At 42.9% G+C, this 21,806-nt stretch overlaps 1 protein-coding gene across 2 annotated transcripts in view; it reads right to left on the bottom strand.

Annotated features, from left to right (window-relative positions):
* The window catches only part of LOC124119519 (myosin-VIIa-like), a 75,755-nt gene that overhangs the window by 24,770 nt on the left and 29,179 nt on the right, over window positions 1–21,806 (bottom strand). For both annotated transcript variants that reach the window (XM_046482061.2, XM_046482060.2), the window contains 15 exons: window positions 15,710–15,863; window positions 15,133–15,209; window positions 14,305–14,564; window positions 14,000–14,078; window positions 12,088–12,219; window positions 11,330–11,465; window positions 9,195–9,301; window positions 8,392–8,529; window positions 7,976–8,221; window positions 3,314–3,493; window positions 3,082–3,177; window positions 2,795–2,917; window positions 1,493–1,600; window positions 1,253–1,384; window positions 554–625 (listed from right to left, as the gene is read on the bottom strand). In XM_046482061.2, the coding sequence (XP_046338017.2) occupies window positions 554–625; window positions 1,253–1,384; window positions 1,493–1,600; window positions 2,795–2,917; window positions 3,082–3,177; window positions 3,314–3,493; window positions 7,976–8,221; window positions 8,392–8,529; window positions 9,195–9,301; window positions 11,330–11,465; window positions 12,088–12,219; window positions 14,000–14,078; window positions 14,305–14,564; window positions 15,133–15,209; window positions 15,710–15,863 (2,040 nt within the window). The remainder of the gene's footprint in view (window positions 1–553; window positions 626–1,252; window positions 1,385–1,492; window positions 1,601–2,794; window positions 2,918–3,081; window positions 3,178–3,313; window positions 3,494–7,975; window positions 8,222–8,391; window positions 8,530–9,194; window positions 9,302–11,329; window positions 11,466–12,087; window positions 12,220–13,999; window positions 14,079–14,304; window positions 14,565–15,132; window positions 15,210–15,709; window positions 15,864–21,806) is intronic.

Raw genomic sequence — 21,806 nt, forward strand, 5'->3', positions numbered from 1 at the left:
CATGTGGGAGGAAAGCCTGAAGTAATGCAGGTAACAGACGTTTACCACTTTGGTGAAACCCATGCACATGGGTATGGTGCTGACAAACCTTGAAACAAACCTTGACCCACAACCCTATGTTTCTGGCATGCCCAAAGGATGCAACACTGCACAGCCAAGTGCGACGACTTAGACTACTTGGTCCACCTGTGCCCCAGGTCACGATGTAAGAGAAGTTGCACTGGAGTAGTGAGTGAGTTGGGTTTAATGCCGCTTTGAACAGTATTCCAGTTATATCACGGCGTGTCAGGTTAATGTGGGAGGAAAGCCCGAAGTGATGCAGGTCTCAGATATTTACCACTTCGTTGAAACCCACGAGCACGGGTATGGTGCTGACAAACCTAGAAACATAATCGGGGTGAACCGGGATTCGAACCCACAATCATAGGTTTCTGGCGTGCCCAAGGGGCGCAACTCTGGGCCACCCATGCCCCCTTGCACTGGAGTAAGCAGCAACCCTGCAGGACAGGCCACAAAATACATTATCAATGTCACTGTACAAACAGAAACTTACCCCAAAGGCTGAAGGTGCATCTCCCATGCCATCTCCAGGCTTGCTGTTCATGAAGCCAAACAACTCTTCCACCTACAACAGACAAACACGTGTGCTAACATCACGTCTCCACTGCAATGAAAAATAATGATGGACTTTGATCTTTATCCCATGCAGATTAAAGGTAATGAGATCTTAACATGCTTAATGACTGACCAGCTGTGATGTAAGATAAGGAGATGTTAAATGACTGACCAGCTGTGATGTAAGATAATGAGATCTTAATGACTGACCAGCTGTGATGTAAGATAATGAGATCTTAATGACTGTCCAGCTGTGATGTAAGGTAATGAGATCTTAATGACTGACCAGCTGTGATGTAAGATAAGGAGATGTTAAATGACTGACCAGCTGAGATGTAAGGTAAGGAGATGTTAAATGACTGACCAGCTGTGATGTAAGGTAAGGAGATGTTAAATGACTGACCAGCTGTGACGTAAGATAAGGAGATGTTAAATGACTGACCAGCTGTGATGTAAGATAAGGAGATGTTAAATGACTGACCAGCTGTGATGTAAGATAAGGAGATGTTAAATGACTGACCAGCTGTGATGTAAGATAAGGAGATGTCAAATGACTGACCAGCTGTGATGTAAGATAAGGAGATGTTAAATGACTGACCAGCTGTGATGTAAGATAAGGAGGTGTTAAATGACTGACCAGCTGTGATTCGTTGACTGGCATGTCCTTGGCCTGCTCGGCCTGCTTGATCTGTTGTTTCTTGTACAGGGCCTCCTCCTTCTGCCTGGCTTCCTCCTCAACCACCTCACGGTCAATCTGGGCCAGCCGTTCCTGAAGGAAGGGCAAAACAGATGGTTAACAGCGACCCCATGCAGGACAAATGAAATATCTTTTCAACTACAATATCCTATTTTGCCTTGTTAACTCCGAAGTCCCTACCATGTGATGTCGCTCTGCCTCCTCCTTGGCCTTCTTTGTGTTCATCTTCTTCCTCAACTTGGCCTCCTCCTCCTGTCGAATCCGCTCAGCCTCCATCCGTTTCTGGTACTGTAACACACACAGCTCAGACTATACAGGAGCAGGGGGATTGGGGGGATAGGGGGAAGTGAGTACCCTCTTCTGGTACTGTAACACACACAGCTCAGACTATACAGGAGCAGGGGGATTGGGGGGATAGGGGGAAGTGAGTACCCTCTTCTGGTACTGTAACACACACAGCTCAGACTATACAGGAGCAGGGGGATTGGGGGGATAGGGGGAAGTGAGTACCCTCTTCTGGTACTGTAACACACACAGCTCAGACTATACAGGAGCAGGGGGATTGGGGGGATAGGGGGAAGTGAGTACCCTCTTCTGGTACTGTAACACACACAGCTCAGACTAAACAGGAGCAGGGGGATTGGGGGGATAGGGGGAAGTGAGTACCCTCTTCTGGTACTGTAACACACACAGCTCAGACTATACAGGAGCAGGGGGAGGGGGGGAGTGAATACACTCTTCTGGTACTGTAACACACACAGCTCAGACTATACAGGAGCAGGGGGATAGGGGAAGTGAGTACCCTCTTCTGGTACTGTAACACACACAGCTCAGACTATACAGGAGCAGGGGGATTGGGGGAAGTGAGTACCCTCTTCTGGTACCTGTAACACACATGGCTCAGACTATACAGGAGCAGGGGGATAAGGGGAAGTGAGTACCCTCTTCTGGTACTGTAACACACACAGCTCAGACTATACAGGAGCAGGGGGATTGGGGAAGTGAGTACCCTCTTCTGGTACTGTAACACACACAGCTCAGACTATACAGGAGCAGGGGGATTGGGGAAGTGAGTACCCTCTTCTGGTACTGTAACACACACAGCTCAGACTATACAGGAGCAGGGGGATAGGGGGAAGTGAGTACCCTCTTCTGGTACTGTAACACACACAGCTCAGACTATACAGGAGCAGGGGGATAGGGGGAAGTGAGTACCCTCTTCTGGTACTGTAACACACACAGCTCACACTGTACCGGAGCAGGGGGATTCGGGGAGGGGGGAGGGAGTTCCCTCTTCTTGTACTGTTACACAGAAATGATACGAACTGGCTTGCCAGGATGTGTAACAGCTGACTTGGTTTGTGACAGGAGAAACCACTTATCTAACTCAAAGCAGTTTAAATGTCCCAGGTGTGTAATCCTTCTTCATGAGGATTTAGAAAACTGAGCAGCAGGTAGGTGTTGTCTGGATGGTGAACTAACCTCGATCTGCATGCGTCTGAACCTCTTTCTGGCGATGAGAGTGCGGAGTGCGGCCTGTATCCTCACCACTGCCACCATGCGCCGCTGCAACCACTGCCGCACCAGGTGGCCCCGACAGAACCGCTGGCAACACATGCACACCAATTATCAACAAACTCAACCTAATCTTGTAGGAAATCAATGATTTTAGTACAAATCGAAATGTTGAACTCCCCTAATAGGATATAATGAGACAAATAGACAGAAGAATTTGCGTACAGTGTTTGCAAGTTTTGCATTCCACTTACCTGTAGGTTGACAATGATTCCTCTCAGAACATTGTATCTGGCTGTGAGGATCCGAGATCGACACATGGCTTGTAGTCGCATATAGCCTTGTCTCATCTGCAACAACAACATCAGCTGTCTTATCCTCTGAAATGACTCTGATCAATTTGAAAAAAAACCTTCCTGATGCAAGATAAGTGTCCTTTTTGTTGAAATAACGTCTCGATTGAACACAGGAGCTGTGAAGACTCACCAGCAAGAATCTTTTGCGCTGATAGTGTGTCCTCCAGGCCGACTGGATGGTCACTACATTCTTGCGCATCCTCAAGAAGCGGCGTCGACAGTGCCAGGTCCTGACCGTCTTCTGCAGGACGAGGATCTTCTTTGTGAGGGTCAGCTCTCTTTGCTGTTCCAGGAACACATCTTCTGCATCCTGGCAACACAGCAATACACTGTACACCACAGCAATACACCGTACACCACAGCAATACACTGAGTAAAAGTCACGATTAACTGTAAATCTGACACTTCCATTATCATACTTCACAGTCTACATAAATTCTGTAAAATTAGTAAAATCTGATTATTTTTTACATTTGTATACTTATCCTGCACTACTCCTTAATGCATTCACTGCTTACCTTACGTCTTGGGTGAAGAAATAAAGTTGTTTCACATTCCACTCCTGCTTATATACAGACCATCGCCGCTGTCATGTGACCTTGAGGACAAGTCACCTTCCTCACATCACAGCCTGTCCCCCGAGCTTAAAAATCATACTTTAAAGGTTTCTGAAGCCAAAGTGGGGAGGCAAGTCTGCGACGGGTGGACCTTAAGCGTAGTAATGCAGGATAAGTATACAAATGTAAAAAATATTCAGATTTTACTAAATTTTTTACTTATCCTGCATTACTCCTTAATGCATCTGTATCGGACAGTTTGGAGGCGGGAAACCTTCAGAAAGTCCAACACCTCAATAATTCACACCCCAAAACAATGACACATGTTTGTCAATAATCCGTGAGCCGGAAAAAGCTTAAAAAAACCCAGCCATTATGGTAGGGTTGTTCAATCTTCTTACAGAAGGAACGTAGGAATTAAAGGGTAGATCCCTATACATAATTAGTAATAAAGAAATACTAGCTAAACAGCTAATTCTTTACCTACTATGTTATCGAGCCAAAGCCTTGTTGAAAAGCTTGTCCAAATTTCTTCCACTGGCCAGGAGTCTCAGCGACTTGGGAGGGAAGTAGACTGGTTCATAATTTGCGTCGAGGGTTGGTTACCTGCTGGGCTACTACCAGAGGGCCAAAATTGAGCATGCCTTCGACATCAAGAGCCACATCGCGAAGATAATGACTAGCTAAAACTGTGTCGGACCTCCAGAAACATCCTTCCATGATCCTTTTAATAGAGCAGTTACTATGTAATGCCATGGTCAAGGCTAACGCCCTTATCTCTTGAGCATTATTCACTCTCGGGGATCAAGTTTTTAACTCATAAGCCTGAAGGATGACTGCACGTAACCATAGGGATGTTGTGTGGCCACTAACTTCGGTCGTTGATGTAGAAAGTACGAGTATAAATAACCGTTTCCTGGAGCCACGCCTAGTTTTGGAACGGCAGATGAAAACTCGAAGTGCTCGCACCAGGCACAAGAGAAGTTCACCCTCATCTTCGACTCCCACAATCTTTGATACCGGTGGGATGGTGAAGGAATGATTGTGTTGGCCTGGTAATTGATTTTTAGCTATAAAATCCCAGCACAACCCAAGATGTACCGCTCCATGCGTACCATGCTCAAAACGGACCCGGGTGATGTCGATTGCATGTAGCTCAATTACCAAGCGAGCCGTGGCTTATGCCAAGACAAAATTTGTTTTCTTGAGGTCATAAAATGAGGATGCATAATTGTGGCTCGACGGGGGGTCCTCGCAAACCTCGAACTACTATGTTCAAGTCCCAAGCAGAACGGAACTTAGCCTTCTGATCCTCAAGCCTAAATGAGCATAGGGCCTGTAGTTCTGGGACCTTGGTCATTTTGCGATTTTCTGGAACGGCCAACACTGAGTTAAGTGCTACCAAATACATAGAAATGGTGCTACCTTCCAAGTGCTTCTTGGTATGCAAATGTAGGAGGTATTTGGCTATGAACTGTGGTGATGCCGTCGTGAGGTCTTGGTTTTTTGCCTTGTAAAAAGTCTCAAACGATCCCCACTTGTCATAGAATAAAGCCCTTGGCACTTAAACCCTTTTTAAGACGAACCAAGTGTGCAGACGAAACCTGTCTTGCATTGGGTGAGGCAATTTGCTGTGAGGGTGGATAAGTAAGTTGGACCACTGTGGGGGGGTTGTGGATCGTCTTCTGCTAGACTTCTGAGCTCATGAACCACCCTCTCGCCATCCTCTGCCACGACCTTTCCCATGAAAGGAATCCTGGTCTTGGCCTTCCTTGAGAGACGTGAGTCTAGGCTTATAATTGCCTGACCTGCCAGCCCACTGGGACAGATTATGAGAGATGTGCTCTAGAGCCTTGAGCACGGTCTCATCCCCAGCATAATTGGAAACTTTGGCATGTGTGTCTGCGATCTGTTCACTGAACAGGGAAGTAGATGACCAAGGTTGATGTAGCAGCCTGCGCTTGAACTCAGAGTCCCGCTGGAAAGCGGTAAATACCCAAGTCTGCGTGTGACGGCAATCTCTGCCAGAGTAGCCTTAAGATGCTTTCTCATGTGGTCAATCTGACGCTGTTGGAAATCAACCATAGTTTGGAAATGATTTAATCGGTTTGGGTTATTCTCTGATAGATCCTGATCCACTGCATGCATTGACGACGCTAGTGCTGACAAAGGTTTCAGTACACGCATGATTTCCATTTCTATGAACGCAAATCTGGTATTTTGTACCTTAAGGGTGGTTGGCCTTGACGAGCCTGTCATCCTTTGTATGTCCTCATCCAAACTATGAGCTTGGTCTGCTTCCGCAAATGCATGGATAGGGAAATCATCCTTCCTAAGCATGGGTGGCTTAAATGACGGAGCAAGTGACAGCTTGGAGAAGTCCTCGTCCAATGACCTAATCATGTCTGTTAACATCGGATCCACCATAATCAATGTAGGATGTGACCATATGGTGTCCCTTTTATCCACTGACATGAGATGGTCTGCTACCCAATCGGGTACTTGTGCTAAGCTGAGATGCTTATTCCATTCCATTCCGAAGAGTCGAAGCGATGTTGACGCACTCGCCTAGACGGCAATCAGCTTCTGCTCCGTTGTGTAGCCCCACCTCTATCAGAAGGTATTGATGCCCTGCTTGATGATAAGGAGTCATGTGCCGATGTCCACGTACACACGATGTATGCGCTGAACCAGAACGCACATTAGGCGTTTGGCATACGTTAGGCACCGGAGCAGGCACTAATACTTGTGCCATAGTTGTAGCTGACACAGGCGTCTGGTACATAGGCGTAGGCGCAGGATACAGGTGTGCCATAGACTGCTGCCACATGGACTGCATAAAGTGTTACATCCAATTAGTGTTCTGGAACGGTGCTGACGCCTGAGCATACATCTGCTGCCCTGGATAAGTCGTTGGAACAGCGCTAGGCTGATCGTCGCCTGCGTAACAGGGTATGCTGTGCTGATGTATTTGTTGAGGCACTTGGGTGGTAGGCAGGCGCTGCGCTCGGCGCAGGCCTATAAGACGCAATGCTCATCGGTGATGACTGGATCATGGCTTGCACCTGCGCAACCCCCATCAAGGCGCCTTGAGACATATACGCCAGCGTCACAGGGATCGAAGAAGTGGATGTCCCAGACGCCTGAAAATGTGGAGCAGGTAGGATACTCACATACGCCTCCGCTACTGTTGATACCAGCGGAGGATGAACGTCTGCAGTCACAATGACAGAAGCCATATTACCCACAGAAGATAACGGCTGCGTAGAAATGACAGAAGAATGTCGCTAACCTCTAGCGATTGTGACATCTTCCTCGCCATTAGACAGGACTGCTTCCAAATATGTTTGTGAATGACCTGTCTATAACTTGCAGGAGAGATGGGTGCACAAAATTTACATTTAAGTTTGGAGAGCAAATCTGCGTGCATGCCAAACATTGTGGATGAGGATCCTTGGACGATTTCCATGACAATAAGTACAACATGTAAGCATACGTTAGACAAAATAGAGAATTGTTGATGATATAGAGTTGGAAGATTGCCATAGAATTAAACAATATTCTATCAGCAGATATTTTTTACAAGTTGAAAGTGCATAAATAATATTGATACACAAAAACTCTATGTAACGCCAAAGCTACTAGTATTTAAAAATATACATATACATACATAGCTGAGAATAGCAGGCAAACAATTGTAACACAAATTCAAAATGCCGGAAACAACGACCACGTGGCGGGGAAAAAGGCAAAGTCTTTTTACACCTAAAAAAACCCACATAAAACTACACAACTTAGTGAAAGTAATATGAAGAGAATACATCACCCATTTAGAATTATAGCCGAAGCTGAAGGTCTAAAATTATTCAATCTGAAGAGCTTCAGTGAGACACGTCCTTGCTGTAGCGTGACAGGCAGTGATTTTAGGAAGGTGACTTGTCATCAATGTCACATGGCAGGTGCGGAGGTCCATATAAAAGCAGGAGTGGAATATGAAACAACTTTATTTCTTCACCCAAGATAATCGCCGTGTGCTGCCTTTTTGCTGTCGTAAGGTAAGCAGTGAATGAATTAAGGAGTAATGCAGGATAAGTAAAAAATATATAAAGATGTCAAACTGAACAACAAATTCTTCATTAAAGTCCATGCTGACATGACAGCATTAGGGAACTTGATATGCCCTCCCCATGTGTTACTGAGTGTCACCAAGTGTTACCGGGAGAGCTGGTGTCTACCTTGAGGAAAACTTTAGTCTTGCCCAGCTGGTAGTCCTTGTCCTGCAACACCTGCTTGCAGATCTTCTGGGATGCTGTCATGCACTCTTCCTTGTGGGACGGTCCCACACCTGACACCAACAGGCGGTAACGATCCACAAACTCACTGAACACGTGCCGGATGGGGTAGCCAGCTCGCCGAATTCTGATTGTCTCCATCATGCCAGAGTATCGCAGCTGCTTGCAGCACAACTCTCGGTCAAACATCTGCAAACAGTCATTACAGTATGAGCGGAGGGAATGCTGAGGAGTAGTCACATAACACTGACACAAGGAACTGTCGGCATGTCAGACGTAAAGACACTTCAGAAGATGATGTTTATTTAACTCAATATTTAACTCACGATCACAACACTTGAGAGTTCTTGATAACTTACGCTGGGCTTCTTAAACTCATTAGGTTTGATGCATCTGACAAAGAATGGTTGACAGTGGCTCAGTGTCTTCATGAGGGCATCAAGAGACTTCTTGAACTGGGCAGCCAGTGTCGGGGCTCGCTTGCGTGTGTCTGTTCCCTGTGAACAAGAACATGTTGATGAAATATCACCTGCCATGGGAACAACACTTGTCACAAGCTCCTTAGAGAAGACCTTCAGTGAGTTTCAGTATTTCAGATAATAAAGTGGGTAAGGTATCCTTGGCTTCAACAAGAGGAACAACACTTGTCACAAGCTCCTTAGAGACGACCTTCAGTGAGTTTCAGTATTTCAGATAATAAAGTGGGTAAGGTATCCTTGGCTTCAACAAGAGGAACAATACACATATGTATTCAAAGCTTAAATATAGTAGAGTGAAATGACAAATAGAGGAATACCATCTATTAACCAATGTAACAAACAATAGTTCAGAAGTTGGTCGGCCAGTACCCTAAACCCACATTCCTCACCACCTTTTCCTCAAACTTGGAAATTTTTAAGTGAGTGAGTGAGTTTGATTTTACGCCACTTTTAGTAATACTCCAGGAATATCATGGCAGGGGACACCAGAAATGGGCTTCACACATTGTACCCATGTCGGGAATCAAATCTGGGTCTTCGGTGTGACGAGCGAACGCCTTAACCACAAGGCTACCTGACCACCCTTGGAAATTTTTAAAATACCACAATGTAAATTGTAAAGATACATCTGAAAGAATTCCATTGCATCTTCCCACCACCCTATGAGAGTGTGTCTTGCCCACCATAGACGTATCAGTGGAGAACAGCATGGACAGGTACTTGTTGCGTGATGTCTGGATCAGCTGCATCAGGTCGGCACTGAACGTGTCTCGGTTCTTCTCTAGGAACCCTGCAATGTTGGCAAGAATAACGGTGAGTCAAGTTAGAACAGAAGTAAATTAATAGAGAATTCTACCATGAATTTGAAAATTACTCGATCCTAATTGGTCAATCAGAGATAAAGAAATCATAATAAACCCCCTCTGATTTAAACAGCTGGGCCACATCACAACAGAAGCTTATAATTACATAAATATACTATTTAGAAGGCATATTTTGTATAAATATATGTACAATTATAGGGTGCTATAAACAAGAGTGCTCTGAGAGCACAACATCCCCCGCATGAATTTTTTTAACGAGTTTATATTTTCTTTGTATTTTATGAAATAACAACAGTAGATGGCACTGCATTTGAAACAAATTGTGCAGAACATTTTGTTGGGAGTAATCCAGTCTGATTGCTAATGCCATAAGGATGTAGCTCACCCACAAAAGCCTTAAACAAGGAAACTAACTATAGTTATAGTTATAGTTATAGTTAGATATTGTGATATACTCTGGAAACTGGAGGAGGAGTAGATTTCATGAAACACCGTAAAACAGGGGCAGTAACTCTGTCAAAATTAGTCAAAATGAAACGGGACTGGGATATGCGTATCATCAACATGTCGACATCTTGTGTGTAGAGTGTCAGAGATATTCTCTGGAAACTGTAGGAGGAGTTGATTTCACAAGCTTAGTACCCTCTGTGGGACGGACAGATGGACGGACAGACAGACAGACAGACAGATGGACGGACTGCGCCACGACATAATCCCCCTTTAGCCATTCTGGCCCGGCAGGGGATAAGGACCAAAGTTGCAGTTACTATAACATTCAAAGGAATACATTTAGTGCAGATATCTGCAAAGGGAATCCATTTCACGTTTGGGGTATGACAGAGAGCTTGACATTTTACGCTTTTCTACATGATGTAATATCTTTTGCATCCCACTGAGCGATATGACGGCATAATAGTGATGTGCAGTGTAGGACAAAACCTTGCAAGGCTTGCTTTTTGTTCTTTAGTGGTGCTAGCTTATGATGTTTTGGTGTTTTGTGCTTCAAATGCTTTCAATGCCTGTCATGGTCCGAGTAAAAAGTTACCATGTAAAAAAACTGCTTGAGCATATGCATATATATATATATATATATATATATATATATATATGTATATAATAAAATAAAGTCCACGTTAGTCCATCATCTTCTTTATATCAGTTTCATACATAGTACTTTCGCTGTCTCATGACAGCTCTTCAGTGTAACTGACAATGACATATAATAACGTCATACTTATGAAAGCCGACTTGAACTGCCGCAGCAAAGATGTAGTGTATGTTATGAGATGTTCGGGATGCAGCGAAAGCTACATCGGTGAAACCGGCATGGAATTAAAAGATAGTCACTGTACACAAACAGCAGATTAAAGACCCTAATGTTCGATGCTTAGGTGTCAGCAAACACATTGATGATTGCGGAAACGGGAAATTTACTATTTTTCCGTTTTATAAATTGTATACAAGTAACAAGCAGCTGAGACTGGAAAAAGAACAAATGTTTATCCAATTGATGAAACCAAAATTGAACTCTAGAATGTATTAATAGATTTGTCATTTCAATTGTAAATGTTGCACTATTACTTTACAAATACTGTATATTTAATTCACATGTCTCCCTACAATTGTTAAATTACTTGGTGTCATCGCTGGAGTGTGTAAATACATTATGACGTCACAGTTGTAATTTATGACGTCATCATAAGTATGACGTTATTATATGTCATTGTCAGTTACACTGAAGAGCTGTCATGAGACAGCGAAAGTACTATGAATGAAACTGATATTAAGAAGATGATGGACTAACGTGGACTTTATTATTTTATTATATATTACATGTACACCGAGTGAACATTTACCTCATTTTTGTATATATATATATATATATGCTCAAGCAGTTTTTTTAATGACACATCACTATATATAAACTGCTTGAGCATATATATATATATTATAGTGCACTACCACACGTGGAGTACAGTTAGTGGTAAATCTACCTGTGGATGTATAGAAGACAACGCCAGCAAAGTGGTTGAGACCAAAGGTTGTGTTGATCTGAGCCTTGGGTTTGAGGTAGTTCTTGTTGGTGGCATGGTTCTGGTGAAGCTTGGCCAACAAGGTCTGGTCAGTCCCCTGGAACACCACAGGAACCAATCAGGACACAGGACAAGCAGGTTCTACCTCGCTAGTTACTCTGCAGTTACTCTTACAGTGCAAGGATTCAGAGTAATTCTCTGCTACTACCTTTGCATCCACCAGCAACCATGGTGTAATGCACATGGAGTCCCATTGGACATGCCTTACCTAGCTACGTTCTTAAGGCTTAAGCATATTGGAGACAAGGACCCACAAAATCCTGCTCAAACAAGTCAATCACATTTCCTTCATGTTTTGAAACACAATGTAGCTATGGCTTCTAGGTCTGCACATAAATCATTTTCAGAACATCTACAGCAAAAACCTATTTCCTGTGGGTTTCTCCTTCTACCTAGCAATGTTTTGGCATAGTTGTTTCAACAATAATCTCATTTTAAGAAATTGCACAGTAAGAACAATTACACTGCACAAAGCAAGACAGGTTGGTTTCGAAACTTGTTCCCATTTTGAATGAATTCTCTTTTATCTTTTTGGTTGACATGGTAAATAGAAATTATACTTCAGAGATAACAAACTTCCAAATAATAACTGAAAATGTCAAATATTGAGAACTGTTTCAGTTGTTATGATAACAATAAAGTGTATGAGTGTTGTGTACCCTGGGGAACTTGCTTTCCTCGTCAACGAGGGCCATGATGTTCAGGGGCTTGATAGCGATGAGGTCCAGTGCGTCCTGGTTGTCCACAAACTCTATATGTTGCCAGTTGATGCCTTCCAGGTTGTATTCTTGCTGCGGGTACACATAGAACACATACATATAACATTCTGCATATATAACAGGGCTCGACTTAAGGAACTTGATTTAACTTGCACCAGGTGCATGATGACATGAAAAACTAGTTGCACCAGGTGCATGTTGACATGACAAACTAGTTGCACCAGATGCATGTTGACATGAAAAACTAGTTGCACCAGGTGCATGATGACATGAAAAACTAGTTGCACCAGGTGCATGTTGACATGAAAAACTAGTTGCACCAGGTGCATGATGACATGAAAAACTAGTTGCACCAGGTGCATGACGACATGAAAAACTAGGTGCACCAGGTGCATGATGACATGAAAAACTAGTTGCACCAGATGCATGTTGACATGAAAAACTAGTTGCACCAGATGCATGTTGACATGAAAAACTACTTGCACCAGATGCATGTTGACATGAAAAACTAGTTGCACGATGACATGAAAAACTAGTTGCACTAAATGCATGTTGACATGAAAAACTAGTTGCACCAGGTGCATGATGACATGAAAAACTAGTTGCACCAGGTGCATGTTGACATGAAAAACTAGTTGCACCAGGTGCATGATGACATGAAAAACTAGGTGCACCAGGTGCATGATGACATGAAAAACTAGTTGCACCAGATGCATGTTGACATGAAAAACTAGTTGCACCAGGTGCATGTTGACATGAAAACCTAGTTGCACCAGATGCATGTTGACATGAAAAACTAGTTGCACCAGGTGCATGTTGACATGAAAAACTAGTTGCACCAGGTGCATGATGACATGAAAAACTAGGTGCACCAGGTGCATGATGACATGAAAAACTAGTTGCACACGATGCATGTTGACATGAAAAACTAGTTGCACCAGATGCATGTTGACATGAAAAACTAGTTACACCAGATGCATTTTGACATGAAAAACTAGTTGCACGATGACATGAAAAACTAGTTGCACTAGATGCATGTTGACATGAAAAACTAGTTGCACCAGATGCATGTTGACATGAAAAACTACTTGCACCAGGTGCATGATGACATGAAAACTAGTTGCACCAGGTGCATGATGCTATTCAAATTATTCAAATAAATACAATCTCAGATCTCCGATGACTGTGTCATGACATTACATAAATTAATGAAGTATTGAGGTAAAACATAAAATGTGATGTAGTATGGTAAATAAAGCTTAGTGGTATTGAGTGTGTTCAAAGATTGTTGTTCTGTGGAAAAGTAAGGGTTGGACACAAATCTGAATTATTTTAGTGAATGAGTGAGTGAGTTGTGTTTAACGCTGCTTTTAACAGTATTCCAGTCATATCACGGCATGTCAGCTTAATGTGGGAGTAAAGCGCCAAGTGATGCAAGACTTAGACGTTTACCACTTCGGTGAAACCCACGAGCACGGGTATGGTACTGACAAATCTAGATACATAATCGGGGCGAATCAGGATTCGAATCCACAATCATAGGTTTCTGGCGTGCCCAAAGGACACAACTCTGCAGAGCGAATTGCAGCGCCCCCTGAATTATTTTACATGCACTTGGTGCACGTAGGCATAAGTATCAGATCACATTTTGCAATAACAGGTAGCACTGGTACATGTTTTATAAGCTAAATCAAGCCCTGTATAACATATGTTTGAATGTTTACAATGGACAGACAGACTATGGGCCAAATGACATGTGACACAAGCTCACCCAATCATTACGCTTGGAGCTAACATCTTGCCGAACACTACTTTAATTTGTAATCACTAACAAATCAAACTTTCAACTAACCTGCTCCAGTTTAAAGATGTGTCGCACAAAGAACTGTTGGAGGTTCTCATTGGCAAAGTTGATGCACAGTTGTTCAAAGCTACAACACACAATCACAGTTATTTAGAAATAAACATTACAAGCTGACTACTCTGAAGCAATTATTATCTAAAAGATCATACCAAAGTTCTATAGATACACTGTATTTATCTTTACTTGAGACATTCAAGTCACTGAATTTATTGCTACTTGTTTCAGCAATCAGTTATTTCATAAATCAAACATTAGTCTATGTACTTATAATTTGTAATACATGTCAAGCTTACCTGTTTGTGTCAAAATTCTCAAAGCCAAATATATCCAAAACACCGATGGACTTTCGATAATGGGAATTCTTTTCCATAGGCTTAAAAATGGCAGCATTAATCTTGTCCACTATCCACACAAACATACGTCCATATACACCCTTGACAAAGGCATCCCGGACATCGAGTGAAGACTGGATGCTCATTGTGGAAGTGACAGACTCTCCTTGTGTGAAGATAGTCTTGGTGGTGAGAGCATCTACCAAGTCCTGGGCACTCACCTGCAACATGGACACATGGACACATGCACACAGGGAACACAGGGAACACAGGGAACACACACAATATCAATTGTAATATGTGAACAATATAAACAGTAATATGTGAACAATATCAGCTGTAATATGTGAACAATATAAACAGTAATATGTGAACAATATCAGCTGTAATATGTGAACAATATAAACAGTAATATGTGAACAATATCAGCTGTAATATGTGAACAATATCAGCTGTAATATGTGAACAATATCAGTTGTAATATGTTCAGATCAGCTGTAATATGTGAACAATATCAGTTGTAATATGTTCAGATCAGCTGTAATATGTGAACAATATCAGTTGTAATATGTTCAGATCAGCTGTAATATGTGAACAATATCAGTTGTAATATGTTCAGATCAGCTGTAATATGTGAACAATATCAGTTGTAATATGTTCAGATCAGCTGTAATATGTGAACAATATCAGTTGTAATATGTTCAGAATATATCAACAATGTCAGCAGGATGCCTGAGTGGCTGAGTGACTCTTGTGTGTAAGTGGAAGTATTTATGTACAGCGCCTTACCTCCAACAGTCTAGCAGCTTTGTTGATGAAGGAAATGTCTTGGATTTCTGTGGCATCAATGTTGTCTAGCTCAATAGCTGCAAATGAAGGCAAGACAATGACTGTTCTTCTCAATGACATATTGATTAAATATATTTCCATGTATTTCTCTGAATAGCATGCATGAGTTGGTGTTAGGTGCCACTATAGACAGTGCTTCTGTCATATTCATGCTTATGTGTTTCCCTGTCTTTGGATGACTGCTATCAAGCAAACGCTGACAAAACACTTTGATACTGAGAGAGTATGTGTGTCTGGTCATAAATCATTGAATTCTTTTTATTTATCAGAGCATTATAAGTTTATATGTTGGAGGAAAAGTGAAGCCTTCACAAGTACGAGTAGAGATCAATTGGAATTGGGAATTTAAACAAGCAGTGATCCAGGCAGCTAAGGGAGACAACTCTGCATGGCACTGTCTAGTGCTTACTTTGGGCAGTCAGTGCTCAATGTGGTGTAATTATCACAGCAAACATTACAGATGAGAATTATCAGCATAATGGACAAATATGCAGACTTCCTGTTTACGATTACTTACCGTTATAGCGGACATTGCCTACATGAAGTAGGGACGCCAGAATCTTTAGAATGGACCACATCTCAGGCTCTGTGAACATCAGGACCTTCATGGCGGAACGGATGGATGCAAACTCCTTCACATCATCTCGACCCTCACAGAAGATGGATCCGCCCTGCAAACACAGTACATCCATAAGACTTCCACACACAGGCAACACTCAACATTGTCAGGGAATCATCTATACTGTGTAACCATGGTAACAACACATTTCTGTCCTCTAATGTCAAGACCGTAAACAATAGAAGTGATGAATGGTATGTATGAACATGAGTTTAATCTTACCAAAGTAATAAACTGAAGAGTACACTCACGTTTTACAGACATGACATGTACTCCAGCTGCTACTTATTTCAATGACAATCAAACAAGAGCCTATCAAAGTGACAAAGCACAATCAAACACTATACATTATCAGTTTCATTAAAGACCGAAATAGTTCAGAAGGTATTCAGAGTGTCTACTTTTTTTATCAAGTCTTGCAAGAAAATGGTCCCAGAACTGATTATGTAACATAGAAAAGTAGAGTTAAAGCATGACTTCAATTTCATTTTCACAATGGCTCCCTATCATCTAAATGCATGCACTCGAGTCATCTTGCTAGAGGTGTACTGTTTCATTGGTGAACACAAGCTTAATTAGATACAACAGTGTTGGAATCTGTGCTAGCTTTACCACTGACTTCATGGGGAGATACAACAGTGTTGGAATCTGTGCTAGCTCTACCACTGACTTCATGGGGAGATACAACAGTGTTGGAATCTGTGCTAGCTCTACCACTGACTTCATCGGGCGATACAACAGTGTTGGAATCTGTGCTAGCTCTACCACTGACTTCATGGGGAGATACAACAGTGTTGGAATCTGTGCTAGTTTTACCATTGACTTCATCGGGAGATACAACAGTGTTGGAATCTGTGCTAGTTTTACCACTGACTTTATCGGGAGATACAACAGTGTTGGAATCTGTGCTAGTTTTACCACTGACTTCATCGGGAGATACAACAGTGTTGGAATCTGTGCTAGTTTTACCACTGACTTCATCGGGAGATACAACAGTGTTGGAATCTGTGCTAGTTTTACCACTGACTTCATTGGGAGATACAACAGTGTTGGAATCTGTGCTAGCTCTACCACTGACTTCATCGGGAGATACAACAGTGTTGGAATCTGTGCTAGTTTTACCACTGACTTCATCGGGCGATACAACAGTGTTGGAATCTGTGCTAGTTTTACCACTGACTTCATCGGGAGATACAACAGTGTTGGAATCTGTGCTAGTTTTACCACTGACTTCATCGGGCGATACAACAGTGTTGGAATCTGTGCTAGTTTTACCACTGACTTCATTGGGAGATACAACAGTGTTGGAATCTGTGCTAGCTCTACCACTGACTTCATCGGGAGATACAACAGTGTTGGAATCTGTGCTAGTTTTACCACTGACTTCATCGGGAGATACAACAGTGTTGGAATCTCTGCTAGCTCTACCACTGACTTCATCGGGCGATACAACAGTGTTGGAATCTGTGCTAGTTTTACCACTGACTTCATCGGGAGATACAACAGTGTTGGAATCTGTGCTAGTTTTACCACTGACTTCATCGGGAGATACAACAGTGTTGGAATCTGTGCTAGTTTTACCACTGACTTCATCGGGAGATACAACAGTGTTGGAATCTGTGCTAGTTTTACCACTGACTTCATCGGGCGATACAACAGTGTTGGAATCTGTGCTAGTTTTACCACTGACTTCATCGGGAGATACAACAGTGTTGGAATCTGTGCTAGTTTTACCACTGACTTCATTGGGAGATACAACAGTGTTGGAATCTGTGCTAGCTCTACCACTGACTTCATCGGGAGATACAACAGTGTTGGAATCTGTGCTAGCTCTACCACTGACTTCATCGGGAGATACAACAGTGTTGGAATCTGTGCTAGTTTTACCACTGACTTCATCGGGAGATACAACAGTGTTGGAATCTGTGCTAGCTCTACCACTGACTTCATCGGGAGATACAACAGTGTTGGAATCTGTGCTAGTTTTACCACTGACTTCATCGGGAGATACAACAGTGTTGGAATCTGTGCTAGTTTTACCACTGACTTCATCGGGAGATTCAACAGTAAGGTTCAACATGCACTAAACCACTACATACATTCTGTGGGGCTATTAATAGTGGGTTGGTTTTTTTTAAAAGATTCTCCGAAAAAAGAAAATAACATCTGTATCAGCAGCAATACACAGCTAGATAATGTACACTTTTTCTGATATTTTCCTTTTGGCCCACATGGCCCAAGCCAGTGCTGCAAAACATCATATTATTCCTGAATGGTTAGTGTGGTGTTGACATTAGCAGGATCCGCCTCTGCAGCCACTGTAGGTGCAGCTGTAGGTCCGGATTAAACTAAAGTCTATTTCTAACACAGGATTGTTAGATTTAAACTAAAATGAGCAAAAGAAAAGTGAATATCTTAGTGAGCCTAGAAATGCTTCCTCATCAATGTGTTAAGATTCTTCTACATTATATCACCGCTTATGATGTGTCCACAATTACCCCTTCCAGTGTCCTACGAGTGTCAATGAGCAATACATTTCCTCATTATCCACATTAAAGCTCGACATGTATGTTGTCTTTCAATCACATAGACATGGCCATCTACACACAACAGAGTTGGAGGATACACCTAGCATCTAGCACCAGGGGTCCATCAATGAAGGATGCCGCTATGCCAGGTTCCCTGGCAGTCCCCGTGATGCAGAAAGTACTCCAACACTGATGTGGCACACAACCAAGTCACAAGACTGGGACTGGAGCTGCAGCTCTGTCAGGACACAGCTGTGGGTCAAATGCAACTGTTCACCACATCTCACTTGCCCCTCAAAATGAGGGTCTGGAGGCTGCAATGATCCACAGAGATTCTATGGCAACAGCACAATAGACTGATAAATGATCTCTGAGCCAGACTTACATCAACAGAGACTAAAGCCATCAGCAAACATGTAATGATGGTTAAGCACAACTTATTGTAGATTGCCTACAAGGCTTTGCATGATGCATGATACAATGTCCGTAACACCAGAACCTAAAAATGGATGGCAAAATTGTACCACTGTACAGGCAGATGACAACCAGCAAGGTATGTAAGCACAACACAGCTAAAAAACTACAGGGATACCAACATGTAAAAAAGAAACAAAGAAAATTATGGCAACTTTTTGTTAAGGCTGTCGAGAAAAGAAATATTGATGCTATTCTATTTGCTAGTAAGCATGTCAAGCACAATATGCTGGGGACCCTTGCCTCCACACCTATCAACAAATGAATGACTATGCCAAGCTTAGGATGATATCGTGGTCATGCTGTGTGGTGATGTTGGTGCCCTGCTTTCTATCCTCCCAACAAGCAGTCAGCACATATATACGACTGTCACACATGCATGTTCAGGCCAAGGATCGTCCCAATACTGTCTTATGGCTTATCTGATCTCATCATTTGCACTTTTCCATTGGCATTGCTGAGGAACTTGATTTAAAAATACACACATTTCATATGTTAGGCTTTCATAAAATTAATTATTGTAAAGTTTGCAATATGATCGAAAGAAGAAGGAAGAAAGTGAGAGTTAGGATAAGTTTAAATATTTAGATTTTCATCATCTCACTACCAAATCGTCCTTTCAAACATTCATGCTTCAAGTGAAACATATCTATTCACAGTGTACATTATACCTTAAACAATATGCTAAAACAAAATATTTGGATGAAAATCAAATAAATCATTGTGGCCTTATCAAAATGTGTAGATCTTCGACCATGTTGACATCACCAAGTGTATCAGTAAAGGGAAATAGTAACACAGGTCTGGAAAACCACATTCCTAACATGCTACTCCAACATGAAATGTGTTTTGAAGCTTTGAGTATGAGTTAAGTGTTTACCACATAATCCATCAGCATGACTTCACTTGGCCAGTGAACAAGGACAATGTCTGACAGGAGGCGGGGAGCAGATGGGGGAAGGGAGGAGGGAGAGCTGGGGGAAAAGGTGATGGAGATGTGGGGCAGAGGCTAGGGCTTGTTTGTTTGTTTGTTTGTTGTTTAATACCACACTCAGCAATATTCCAGCTATATGATGATGGTCTGTAAGTAATCGAGTCTTGACCAGACAATCCAGTGATTGACATCATGAGCGTCGATCAGCGTAATTGGGATACGATGACATGCATTAACCAAGTCAGTGAGCCTGACCACCAGATCCCGTTAGTTACGACAAGCATAGTCGCCTTTTACAGCAAGCATGGGTTGTTGAAGACCTATTCTATCCCTGAATTTCATGGATCCAGAGGTTAGGGGAAGGAGGAGGGAGAAGTGAGGAATAGGTGAGGAAGATGTAGGTAAGAGCGGCAGGAGAGTTGTGAGAGATGTGGGGGTGGGGGTGGGGTGAGGGTGGGAGAGAAAGAGAGGTGTGGGAGAAGTGAGCGATAGGTGAGGGAGATATGTAGGTGAGAACTGAGGGAGGGGTGTGGAAAATGTTGGCGAGATATGGTGGTGGGGGAGAGAGGTTTGGGAGAAGGGAGGGAGATGTAGGCTAGAGCTGAGGGAGAGGTGTAGGAGAGGTGAGAATGGGAGAGAGGGAGAAATAGGGGAAGGTGGAGAGGTGGCAGGTGGTTGGAGAGAGGTAGAGGGACATGTGGGGAGAGGTGTAGAGAGGTGGGTGTGGGGGTGTGGAAGAGGTAGAGGAAGATGTGAGGGAAAGGTGTAGAGAGGTGGGTGTGGGGGGTGTGGAAGAGGTAGAGGAAGATGTGAGGGAAAGGTGTAGAGAGGTGGGTGTGGGGGGTGTGGAAGAGGTAGAGGAAGATGTGAGGGAAAGGTGTAGAGAGGTGGGTGTGGGGGGTGTGGAAGAGGTAGAGGAAGATGTGAGGGAGAGGTGTAGAGAGGTGGGTGTGGGGGGTGTGGAAGAGGTAGAGGAAGATGTGAGGGAAAGGTGTAGAGAGGTGGGTGTGGGGGGTGTGGAAGAGGTAGAGGAAGATGTGAGGGAAAGGTGTAGAGAGGTGGGTGTGGGGGGTGTGGAAGAGGTAGAGGAAGATGTGAGGGAGAGGTGGAGAAGTAGAGGGAGAGGTGAAACATATAAAAACTCTGACATACAGACTGGCATACAGAAACAAACATACAGACACAAATATACAGACATACAGACACCACAACCAGACATACATACAGATATACAGACACAGACATAGAGACATGCAGATGATGCTATGTCCACAGAACAAGACCAACTTGCACAAACAGATCTTAGAGCTGACACAAGTGTAGCTGCCATACATTAACATACAGAACAATTACAGAGCTAAGACCACTTTGTGGAAGAGGGCCCATGACTTTCCTGGGCTTTTCAGGTTTGCGTTGAGGATGTCAGCTGGTACGTTTCTGTTCACTGTGCAAATCTAACTAAATATTGTTAATCCCTCAATTACTGATATGAGGTGCAGACAAATATCATAGACTGAAGTTATGGTATTATATGAGATTGACAACGTGAAGTAATTCCCATATTAGTAAATCACAGATCATGTATTGCTTATGGCAATGTTGTATTAGAGTAACACCATAACAATCTTGAAACTTTGAAAACATTTTAGAAAAAGTTACTTGCTCATAAAGCAGGCCAGTAAACATCCTTTATAAGAAGAGTTGCTTCAGAGGATTTTGTGTATAAGTGATGAAAATAGGATAGGGCTTGGGAGGGGCACATCCAAATGAGTGATACATCCAAATGCATGAATGCAAAGCTTCACAAAAATGTCATAAAGTGTCAAATATAAGACAACATGGAAGAGTGCAATTATTCCAACTATGGAGGTGCCTCAGTGTAAATGCCTAGTGATTCCAAGGAGGTGGTCACCACAACAGCCCTGACCACCTCCCATCGTGTTGACCTAGTGTTGACCTACACCCAACCACAAGCAGCTGACACCACCAGAAGGTGGAACCCCATGCCGTAACACCACAGCATGTACAGGGTGGGAGGGAAACAATAACCAACAATTTA

Source organism: Haliotis rufescens, unplaced genomic scaffold (genome assembly GCF_023055435.1).
Source record: "Haliotis rufescens isolate VD_foot unplaced genomic scaffold, xgHalRufe1.0.p SCAF_9, whole genome shotgun sequence".
Classification (NCBI taxonomy): domain Eukaryota; kingdom Metazoa; phylum Mollusca; class Gastropoda; order Lepetellida; family Haliotidae; genus Haliotis; species Haliotis rufescens.